The 10,986-nt window shown below is 33.5% G+C and overlaps 1 protein-coding gene across 2 annotated transcripts; it reads left to right on the plus strand.

Moving 5' to 3' along the window:
- The first annotated feature begins 365 nt into the window (after positions 1-365).
- DEX1 (defective in exine formation protein (DEX1)) lies at positions 366-6,309 on the plus strand. Of its 2 annotated transcripts, XM_078967831.1 has the most exons (13): positions 366-760; positions 1,362-1,472; positions 1,637-1,719; positions 1,882-1,999; positions 2,407-2,564; positions 3,178-3,704; positions 3,786-3,856; positions 3,923-4,179; positions 4,382-4,563; positions 4,731-5,014; positions 5,253-5,370; positions 5,460-5,642; positions 5,741-6,309. In XM_078967831.1, exons 1-13 carry the CDS (start codon positions 630-632, stop codon positions 6,056-6,058), a joined length of 2,541 nt encoding a protein of 846 aa, XP_078823957.1. In that variant the 5' UTR covers positions 366-629; the 3' UTR covers positions 6,059-6,309. The 2 variants fall into 2 exon arrangements, with proteins under 2 accessions (XP_078823957.1, XP_078823958.1); XM_078967832.1 differs by lacking the exons at positions 366-760; positions 1,362-1,472; positions 1,637-1,719 and having other exon boundaries at positions 1,882-1,985.
- The last annotated feature ends 4,677 nt before the right edge of the window (positions 6,310-10,986 follow it).

A 10,986-nucleotide genomic window follows, 5' to 3' on the forward strand; every position in this document is an offset into this window, starting at 1 on the left:
CGTGATTTAATAGGTTTTTTCGTGAGATTAGCGAAACTCGGCTATTAATGTGTGGATAGATTCCGATTAGCAGCATACAATTCTCGCGAATACAAACGTAAGCGCAAATCGTTAACAATGTTACTTTATATCGAAAAATGCTCAAACATGAATACAATTCTAGTTTTATAAACATAATTATCATTTTATTATATTGTATTTTAGTAAATAACTCGCAATATTGTGAATAATCCATCTAACTTAGTTTTATTATATTTTAGTTACACCTAATAATTATCATGTACAATTTTAGATTATTTTTCTTTTAACCAATAAAATAATTGATAATAGAAATATATTATAGAATGCATTTTTTTCCTCATTACCTTCTCGGTCTTTTACCAAACACAAAGGGTGCGATTAAATCCGCTAATGGTGGGAGGGTCTTCTGTAACTCCAATTCAGGTCTAATAGACACTGCTGCCTGTCGTCGTCCCTCTCGGATCGTCGTCTCTACTTGCGAAAATCTCTGTTACAGAGAAGATTCCCTAGGGTTTATTCATATCTGCATCTGATCCATCATTTTTGCGCTTTCTCTCATTTCACATACTTCATCTTGTAGTGAACTTAGTAAGATCAAGGTCATCTTCATGAAAATTAGGGTTTTATTTCTTTTACTTCTCTTTTCTATATCATTGAGTCTAATCCATGGAGAGGAAGCAAAAACGAACAAGTTTCGTGAACGTGAGGCTACCGACGATAACCTGGGCTATCCCAATTTGTAAGCCTTCTTATTTGTTACTTTGAATTTCGCCCATTTTTTGCATGATAATTTTATATTTGATAATTTAGCTACTTCTGTATCATTTGGAGCATGAATCCGTTTCTGAATTATGAGCTCCTAATAAAGACCTAGAAGTAATTCTTACCGTGATTTCTGCTGATTTGGGAGTTATTTGATCAGCTTGCTTAAGTTAGTTCATTTGGATTGTCTATTGACCCTTGTGGTGAAGTGAATTGAATCTGGATGATGATTTATTGTTTGTGCCCTGGCTTCTGTGTGGGCCTGTAAGTAGGGGGATTGTAGAAACATGGTATTGATTGTGAGTTCTTTATGAGGGCTTACTAGTAATCTCCTTACAAGGGCTTCTAGTAGTAAACTAGTAATAGGTGATTACATAACTTCTCATCATGGATATTTTGTTTTGTCTCTATAAGTTAGAAATACAATAGGGGAAGAATTACAGAGTGATAGCCTGATAGGGACTTAGTGTAAGCGACTCTTTAAGTTTTTCAATATTACTGCTCTTAGTATTTCTTTCTTACAGTGACATCTTTTACAGTTGTTTCTGTTACTGACTTTTTTGTTTTTGATGTGGTAGTGATGAGGATGAATTGTTGAACAAACAATGCCCTCAGAATTTGGAGCTAAGATGGCAGACTGAAGTTAGCTCTAGCATATATGCAACACCATTGATTGCTGACATTAACAGGTAAAGAGAGTTGACAACTGTCTCCTCGATTTAGTGTTACCATTTTCTACTGCAAAACATTTTTTATTGATATAAACTTCGTTTCATATAGTATTTCACTCCAAGTATATACTTACATAAACATCCCCTGTTAGGCTATTAATAAGACTTTTTTTGCATCTCAGTGATGGCAAGCTTGATGTTGTTGTTCCATCTTTTGTTCACTACCTGGAAGTTCTAGAAGGTTCTGATGGAGACAAAATGCCAGGTATATTGTTCTATCACAATGTTTGCTTCTTATTTGCATCTCTACACTATGTTTGTGGTTTTGTGTATTTAGTTTATCTAGTACTTCTTTCTTGTGATCATCAAAAGACCAAAATACCCTCAATTCTGTGTATAATACTTCTTTTTTGTATGATTTTATCAGGATGGCCTGCTTTTCATCAATCAACTGTTCATGCAAGTCCACTCTTATATGATATTGACAAAGATGGTGTGAGAGAAATAGCTTTGGCTACATACAATGGCGAGGTGCTTTTCTTCCGGTATAACTGTTTTTATTAGTTTTTTTTTTCAGCATTTTTTCCTTTTCTTTTTAGGGCTAAATGCAAGAAATAGCAACATGCTTTCGTTTATCTTTGAACTACAGTTCCCCACTTTCATTTATTCATATTACATCATTGTGCTTTTGATTCTTTTCTTATAAAAGCACATACTTTTAAAAAATCTACCTAATTATAGCAGTGAAAATTGCTTTGTATTTGGATCACATTGCTGTAATTTGGTAGATTTTTCATAGTAGATTGGTGAAATATGAAGAAATGAAAGTAGGATGCTATGATTTGAAATGATATGATAAAGAAATCAATGAAAGTAAATTGCTTTTTCTTGTGTCTAACCTTTACCCATGGAACACCCATATTCAGTGATGGTTTTGTTTACATTTTTGCAGGGCTTCAGGTTATATGATGTCAGATAAACTAGAGGTTCCTAGGCTAAAAGCTAAAAGAGATTGGTATGTGGGATTGCATCCAGAGGTAGTTGATCGATCACATCCAGATGTTCATGATGACCTACTCAAAGAGGAGGCTGCTGTTCACTCCATACCTCGTATGTCTTTACTTTTTTATTTTTTTTTTATTTTTTTTATAAAATAATGATGAGAAAATATTCATATGGGTTAAATTCAAGAAATAGCAGTGTATTTTCATTGATTTGTTTATTATATCATGATATCATCTTACTTTAACTTTGAAAAAATTACCCATTTTGCAAATTTCACTACTATAATTGGGTAGATTTTAAAAGTATAATGTTCTAACAAGAAAAAAGATTTTAGTACAATGCTATAGTTGAGTATATTTATCAAACTACTATGCCTTAATAAGAAAAAGAGTTAAGAGTACAATGCTGTAACAAAAAAAGATAAAAATAGGATGCTTTAATGCATGAGTAAACACAAAGTACATTGTTTTTTCTATATCTAGCTTCTGCAATTGAGTAAAACTTCTTGTCAAGAAGCATCATGACTTGATTGATTTGCTATAAATTTTAGCCAAATCGAAAAGTATGCTAAGAAAGTTTTTTGTTGGTGAAAAAAGATAGCTTTTTTGTTTGAATTTTAGTTTTTATTCAATGGATATGTAGAACTTTGTCCTTTTTGCTTAAATAAAGTGGTTATTAACATCACAACTATAAATTAACTCGATTAATATTTCTTCAGCCCCCAAAGAAGCAAACCATACATCTGATGTGGAGGACAATAAGGGAAAAGAGAAAGAAACACAGCCAAAACCTGAACCACCACAGAATACAATGAATACTTCTTCAGAGGAACATTCCGGAAGTCCACTGAATGAGAGTGATGCACAAAATAATACTATTATTCCACATATCGAGTTGCCAAATGACACACATAATATCTCATCAATATCTGCACCGGAGAATCTGAATCTAGAAGGTTCTAATAATGAAAAAAAAACTGGAAGAAGGCTTCTAGAAGAAAACATTAACACCAATGATCACAAGGATGTTCCTGTTGCAACTGCTGAAAACAACGAAGCCCTTGAGGCAGATGCTGATCAATCTTTTGAGCTGTTTCGTGACAATGATGAGCTGGCAGATGAGTATAATTATGATTATGATGATTATGTTGATGAAACAATGTGGGGTGATGAAGAGTGGACTGAAGCACAGCATGAAGCATCTCAGAATTATGTCCATGTTGATTCACACATTTTATGCACACCTGTAAGTCTTTACACATTTTGTGAGCTCTCGCTATAACTCTGTGCAAAAGACGTGAATGCCCTTTTTCTCTTTGGTTTTCAGGTAATTGCTGATATTGATGGCGATGGGGTTTCTGAGATGATTATTGCAGTGTCATACTTCTTTGATCATGAGTAAGTATAAACCCTAAATTGCTGCTATTAGTTTGTTTTGTTTTTTACCATGGATGTTGTTTTCAGGTACTATGATAATCCAGAGCATGTGAAGGAACTTGGTGGTATTGATATTGGGAAATATGTTGGTGGTGGAATTGTCGTTTTTAACCTTGAGACAAAACAAGTGAAGTGGACAACAGAATTGGATTTAAGTATTGACACTGGGAAGTTTCGTGCCTATATATATTCCTCTCCAACTGTGGTTGATTTGGATGGTGATGGATACCTTGACATTCTTGTAGGAACTTCTTATGGCTTATTTTATGTTCTTGATCATAAAGGTACTACTATAATTAAAATATTAAATTCTAAATAGTATCTGTATTTTCCAATCACATTCCATTCCTGGAGTTAGTAAGGAATTGAACTCCATTGGTATTCATACTAATTCAGTTCCAAGCATTTCTCCCCTGTTAAAAGAAATAATGAAGTACAATTATATGAACAATTGAAGGGTAAAAAGGTAATTTATTATTATTTCAGGCAAAGTAAGGGAGAAGTTCCCTCTTGAGATGGCTGAAATCCAGGGTGCAGTAGTAGCTGCTGATATCAATGATGATGGAAAGATTGAATTAGTGACTACTGACGTACATGGAAATGTTGCTGCATGGACTCCTCAAGGTGTAGAAATTTGGGAAGTTCATCTTAAAAGCTTAATTCCTCAGGTATGATGATTCTATGGTTTAGGGTCGAATGCAAGAAATAGCAATCTACTTTGATTTCCTCCTATATCAATATTATTATTACCCGAATGGAAAATACAAAGCAATTTTGAAAAATTTCAAAGTACAATGTCGTAATGAAAAACCGGATTTCACATTTTTGTCCTTAGGGCGTGAGTGTTGGTGATGTGGACGGAGATGGGCACACTGATGTGGTGGTTCCAACTGTATCTGGAAATATTTATGTCTTAAGTGGTAAAGACGGGTCATTTGTACGCCCATATCCATACAGAACCCATGGGAGAGTCATGAATCAAGTCCTCCTTGTTGATTTGAGTAAACGAAAGGAAAAGAAGAAAGGACTTACACTCGTCACTACTTCATTTGATGGCTACTTGTATCTCATCGATGGACCTTCCTCATGTGCTGATGTTGTTGATATTGGCGAAACATCGTAAGCCTCTCTTACCCATAAGTGGATTCCATCAGAATCCATGATTCCGACGGAATCGGAATCCATGATTCTGATGGAATCGGAATCCACGATTCCATTCCTTGATGTGTTTGGTTGCCAAATGGATGGAATTCAGTTCCATCACAGTTATTTAAATTCAATTCACTTCCTTTCTTTTTCGTTAAAAGGACCAAAATACCCTCGGTATGTATATTTATGGAATTTGTTTAATGTACAGATATAGCATGGTGTTGGCGGACAATGTTGATGGTGGAGATGATCTTGATCTTATCGTGACAACAATGAATGGGAATGTGTTTTGTTTTTCAACACCTTCTCCACATCATCCTCTCAAGGCAAGTCAATTGCTAAATGTCCATATTACCCCTTTGGTTTTGTTAATTTATATACTCTTTTAATTTGTTTATATTATATTATTACATAGGCATGGAGATCGCATAATCAAGGACGAAACAACGTTGCAGCTCGAGTTGAGCGTGAAGGGGTGTACGTTACGCCTTCATCCAGAACATTCCGTGATGAAGAAGGAAAGAATTTTTGGGTGGAAATTGAAATTGTAGATAAACACAGGGTGCCCTCGGGTTCTCAAGGCCCTTACAATGTCACTGTAAGATCTACATCCTCTATTCACTTTGACCTAAATAGGGTTTCCAATTTTGACCTAAATCGGTTTTCTTTTCCCGCTTGAACTATTTTATTTTGCAGACATCGTTGTTGGTTCCGGGAAATTACCAAGGGGAAAGAACGATTAAGAAAAACGAGGTGTTTGAAAAGGCCGGGAAATACAGGATGAAGCTGCCGACGGTGGGTGTACGGACGACGGGAACAGTGGTGGTGGAGATGACCGATAAGAATGGATTGTACTTTTCCGATGAGTTCTCGTTGACGTTTCATCTTCATTACTACAAATTGCTGAAATGGCTGCTGGTGCTTCCGATGATTGGGATGTTTGCGGTGCTGGTTATCTTTCGACCACAGGAAGCCATGCCTTTGCCTTCCTTCTCACGCAACACAGAGTTATGACTTATGAAATGAGAGATAACAGATATATAGTGGAAAACAAAAGGAAACAGAAACGTTGTCGTTTTGTTTTTTTGGTGTTGTTAGATGGAGGAGTTGCAGAGTTGGGAAAAAGAAAAACAGTTCCCATTTTAGTTTTTTTTTTTTTTTTTTTTTTTTTTTTTTTTTTTTTTAATATAGATGTCATTTCAGTTCATGAGGCAGGATTTTTTTTAAAGGAAATTGGTATTTATTCAGATAATTTTTCTTTTTAATACCCTAATCTTCTAAACCAAATATCTTATCTAGTACAATTGGTTGCTGGGTGATATAATATGTGGCCTAAAGAGTTTTATTTCTGCATAAAATACAAATTTGGTTCCTGTGTTCTACTCAAAATTACAACTGTGATCCATTTTTGAAATCTTGAAGTCATCTTTAGTTTGTATTTTGTTATGGATATGGTCTATGTGTTTTACTCAAAAATGTATTTCATTGGCAGAGGGATTAATTCGGTAACCAAATGCCAGATTTAAGGATATTTTAGAAAGATTTTGTGAAACTTGCAAATTTATTCCCTATGGATGGCTGATTTTTTCCGATGTAGTCCAACAATAACTTTCAAAATTATGGATATTGTCATTTTGCACTGGGTTGGTTGTGGATTTGGTCTAAAGACTTGACAAACATTTATTTTTGTCTGTTAAAGTTGCTAAAATGATCCTTTTGCCCTATTATACATTTTTTTTTCTCAATGTTATTACTATTGACATATTTGTGTGTCCACCATTCCTACCCCATAGGCCCCTTCCCCATTCACTAAAATACATAGCCTCCTCTTTGCTACCATCAACACCACCATCACCCACCAAATTCTTCACTATTTCTTTCACCAGTGATTTGGGAGAAGGGGTGCGGATGAGTTGTATGTATGAAGACAAGAGGCTAGAGTTAATCACAGCGATGGAAGAGATAAATTATCATCTAGAGACAGAAGTTTTGAGGAGGAAAGGGAATAGTATGGGAGACGACTGATAAACACTATGGAGGAGGAATATGGTGGCGAAAGAAAGTGAGTGAAGAGATGCATGTGTGGATGTGGGTGTAGGTCGGTTAAAATGAAGAGAGAGATATAAGTAAGATAGTTACCTTTAATCATAAATTAATAAGAAATATATAAAATTAAAATATTCAGTTAAGTTTATAAACCAAATCCACAACTAAAATAATATAAAAAAACCATCTCTACGATTTTAAAAGTTACTGGATTGCATTTGCACCCAAGGAAATCAATATTATTACATAGACTAACTTTGTAAGGTCAAATCCTAATAATCAACCTCAAGGAGAGTTTATTATTATTATTATTATTTTAGCACTGGAATTAGTTGATTTTTGGATCAATAATACAAAATGGTTAGATTTTATTTTACTAAATATCTTTTTGAGTTTTATGTTTGCCACACAGTAACCCCATTTGTTTAATAATGTTTCATTGTACTTTTTTTTATTTAACCTTTAAAATTTTATTACTTTCGGGCTATTTGTTTTATATCATTTTAATATCTATAGTTAAATGTTAAATTCATAATGATCATATTACTTTTATTTAATATTATTGTAAAGTCGTTTTTAATTTACATATGCTTAAAATCAACAAATTATATAAAAAAGCTTTATAAATTACTTTGTAAATTAATTAATATTAAAACATTCCAGCCAACCCAACAAAAAAAACAACGGCTAATATTAGAATGAAAAACATCTAATTTTATTTTTTAGGTTTGATTCGACATCCAATTGTATCATAAAAGAATGAATTGATATAATTTTTCCCAGCCACATTGTCATCATCTCGCTTCCTATTCATACGAGAAAAGGAGAAGTTGTTTAATCAAGGTTAACGAGGAGCTACTTAATAAAAAAAGGATAATTTAATATATATCCTTATTAAACATCAAAATATCATATTTAGTTGATCTTAAATCTAAATATTATATTTATCATTTATAAACTTTTAAAATATCATATTTATTCAAATCCATAGTTTTAAATATATTATAACCATTTTAAATCATTATTTTTTTTAAATAGCTATAATACCCTCAACTACATTTATACTTGCATATTTATCTTATCTTAAAACTAATTATTAAGGTTCTTTCTTATAGTGTTTCACGATAACCATATATTACCTATAAATGAGGTTTTAAATATACTATTGAAATCTCCATTAATTAAAATCCATTCAAGAAGACGAAGTACTGTTATGGTTGTTGAGGGTGACCAATTTGTTGAACTCTCGAGGACCCATCTTTCATAGAAATTATTTTTATCTCACTTATATTTCTCTAAACATAATTCTTCTAATCTCAAAATAAGTTTATACATTCCAAGCAAATATCCAATTTTCTTCAATGGTTCATTTGTGAATAAAAGATTCAAGCCCGCTAAAAGAAAATGATTCATTCAATAATTTCTTTTTATTCCTCAGCTTTGATTTAACCAAGCTCGTGTCTACAAACTCTAACACTCAATTATCATCTTCCCATTGTTCGTCACCACCACTACATCACCCCTTGGTTCTTCCTCTCCAACCAAAACAATATTTTCTTGAAAACAATCAAGCGTTTGCATTCAAACATGAGTCGAACAAGTGGATTGAACTTCCATATCTCAGTTTTTTGTTTCAATTCCGCATGAAATATTGTTCATAGGCTCCAGTAAGGTTTTCTTCAACACCACTGCAAATATTTTAGTTTTGCCCTAATTTTGAAGCCCTTGTGGGTACAGTGGCGTTTTCTTTAACACCATTGCAAATACTGGTGTGATAGTATAATCCTTAATATCTTGCTTGAATAAGCTCTTATTGGCCAGATGATGCAACAATCATCATCGACATTCGAGAATTGCTATATTTAACAATGGAGTCTAGTGAAGTTGCGATTATGTCTCCTAATTTGAGTAAATGTTTGTTTTAATTATGATATTTTTAACTTTTATTTATATTAATTACTAAGGGTATAAAAGGCAATTGATAAAAACAATATTTTAAAATCATTATTAAATGTTAAAAAAATATTAAAAATAAGAATTTGGGCAAATTTGATATTTTGAAGTTTGTAAAGAATAAATATGATATTTAAAAATTAAGTTTGATAAATATGATATTTTAATGTTTAAGAATGGTATATATGAAATTTTCCCAAAAAAATCCCGAAACTAGAGCGAAATGTTGTTTTTAGAACAAATCGCATCAATGAAAAGATAAACTCTCCACTAAAGTTTGCCATGATGGCTTGGTAAGCAAGCAAACACTTATGTAGGGGTCAACTCCTAGTTCTCTTCTTTCTTTTTTCTCATAAAAAAAGATTGCTGAAAGAAATAGAGATACAGTGTTTTGTTCACAAACAAGGTAGCAATAGGATGAACCTATGACTGGATTGAATCTTATGCCCTCGAGATTTCATAACTTTTTTAAAGTGATTGATTGATTAAAGATTATTTAAATTTAATATCATTTGACAAAATTAATGAAAAGCTGATAAAGATAAAACAAAAAATTATAACTGATATCGGTTATTGGAGTTGATCTAAGAAAATATTGTGAGAAATATCATGAAAATAATTATAGTCTCACGACAAACGAATCATTTTAGAGCATTGAGTGTGGGCAACAAGATGCAACATCAAGTTGTGTCACCTCACATGTCACATAAGCAATGATGTTATAACTGTTGGATTAGGTGTCTAAACCCATAACTATTTTGGTATGTACTTGACTCGATTACGAGCATGGTCCTTTTGGGTTGATTTCACCATACCAACTGATAGGATGAACTAAAGAGAAAGACCATTAATTATGATTTATTAATATATTATAAGAATAATATATTAAATGAGAAATCATATTGTTTAATTAATATTAGTCAAGAATTAATTAAGAATTAGTTTTGTGATTAAAAGAGATTAATTAAATAAAGGGGACTAATATTGCAATTATATGATAGTTGAAATTGGGTTATGGATTCCTAATGGAAAGGGGATTGGACGAAATCTATGGGAAGCCCATATCGATTTCGTCCAAGGGCTTTCTAGAAGGACTCCATTAGTTGCTTAAGGCCTAAGCAGAGAATTAGGGTTTTTCCTGAAACCCTAGCAGCCCTCACAAGTATATAAAGACCCCTAAGGCTCCTAAAAACGTGGCTAACCTTCTAAGAGAACCCTGGGACATTTTTGGAGCTTCTTCCCTCTCTCTTTATCCATCTTGTTGCTCATGGTTGTAACGTCATAAAATTTCAACAAAAAATTTTCATTTTTACAACCATCAAAACATGAGTAATAAGTTTAGGTTCCAATGTAACAATTTAGTCACAACCAATTACATAACAAAATATAACAAAATGGTTTCCCCGAGTATGTGTGCGGTCACGCTGGCGCCTTCCCACGGTCCTCGCTAGTACCTGAAACACATAACACAACAACTGTAAACATAAAACTTAGTGAGTTCCCCAAAATACAACCTACGCACGTACGCCTTTCCAGGCCTTGACCTTCTGGTCCATGTGTCTCAGGGGACTTCCGTCCCGACTGGGTAAACCTCCGGTCCTACCCACGTCAACCTTAGAATCCATATGACCACGCTTTCCGGCCCATATCATGTTGCCTTCCGGCCCAAACCAAACATATCGTACATGGCACATATAACGAATAACTTAACACACATAAGGCATATATCTCATATCGTATTCGACCTTCAGGTCACACAGTCAAAACCCTTCCGGGTACAGTATAGTGAGAAGACTCACCTCGTATGCCTCGCTAAGTCGCTAATCGTGAATCCTGGAATCACTCGGGCTCGAACCCTCGAGCTGCAATCCTCCTATGATATTATAAATCTATAATTATTACTTGTACCACAAAGGTGGACCATCCTTATCAAGTCAACACAT

The sequence above is a fragment of the Lactuca saligna genome, chromosome 8 (assembly GCF_052625555.1).
Source record: "Lactuca saligna cultivar CGN05327 chromosome 8, ASM5262555v1, whole genome shotgun sequence".
Lineage (NCBI taxonomy): Eukaryota > Viridiplantae > Streptophyta > Magnoliopsida > Asterales > Asteraceae > Lactuca > Lactuca saligna.

Bases quoted from the DNA above. Each gene is read 5' to 3' on its own strand.
- DEX1 (XM_078967831.1), top strand. From the start codon at position 630: ATGAAAATTAGGGTTTTATTTCTTTTACTTCTCTTTTCTATATCATTG. The intron at 761-1,361 runs GTAAGCCTTCTT...TTGATGTGGTAG, and splicing joins AACCTGGGCTATCCCAATTT to TGATGAGGATGAATTGTTGA. The intron at 3,705-3,785 runs GTAAGTCTTTAC...TTTGGTTTTCAG, and splicing joins CACACATTTTATGCACACCT to GTAATTGCTGATATTGATGG.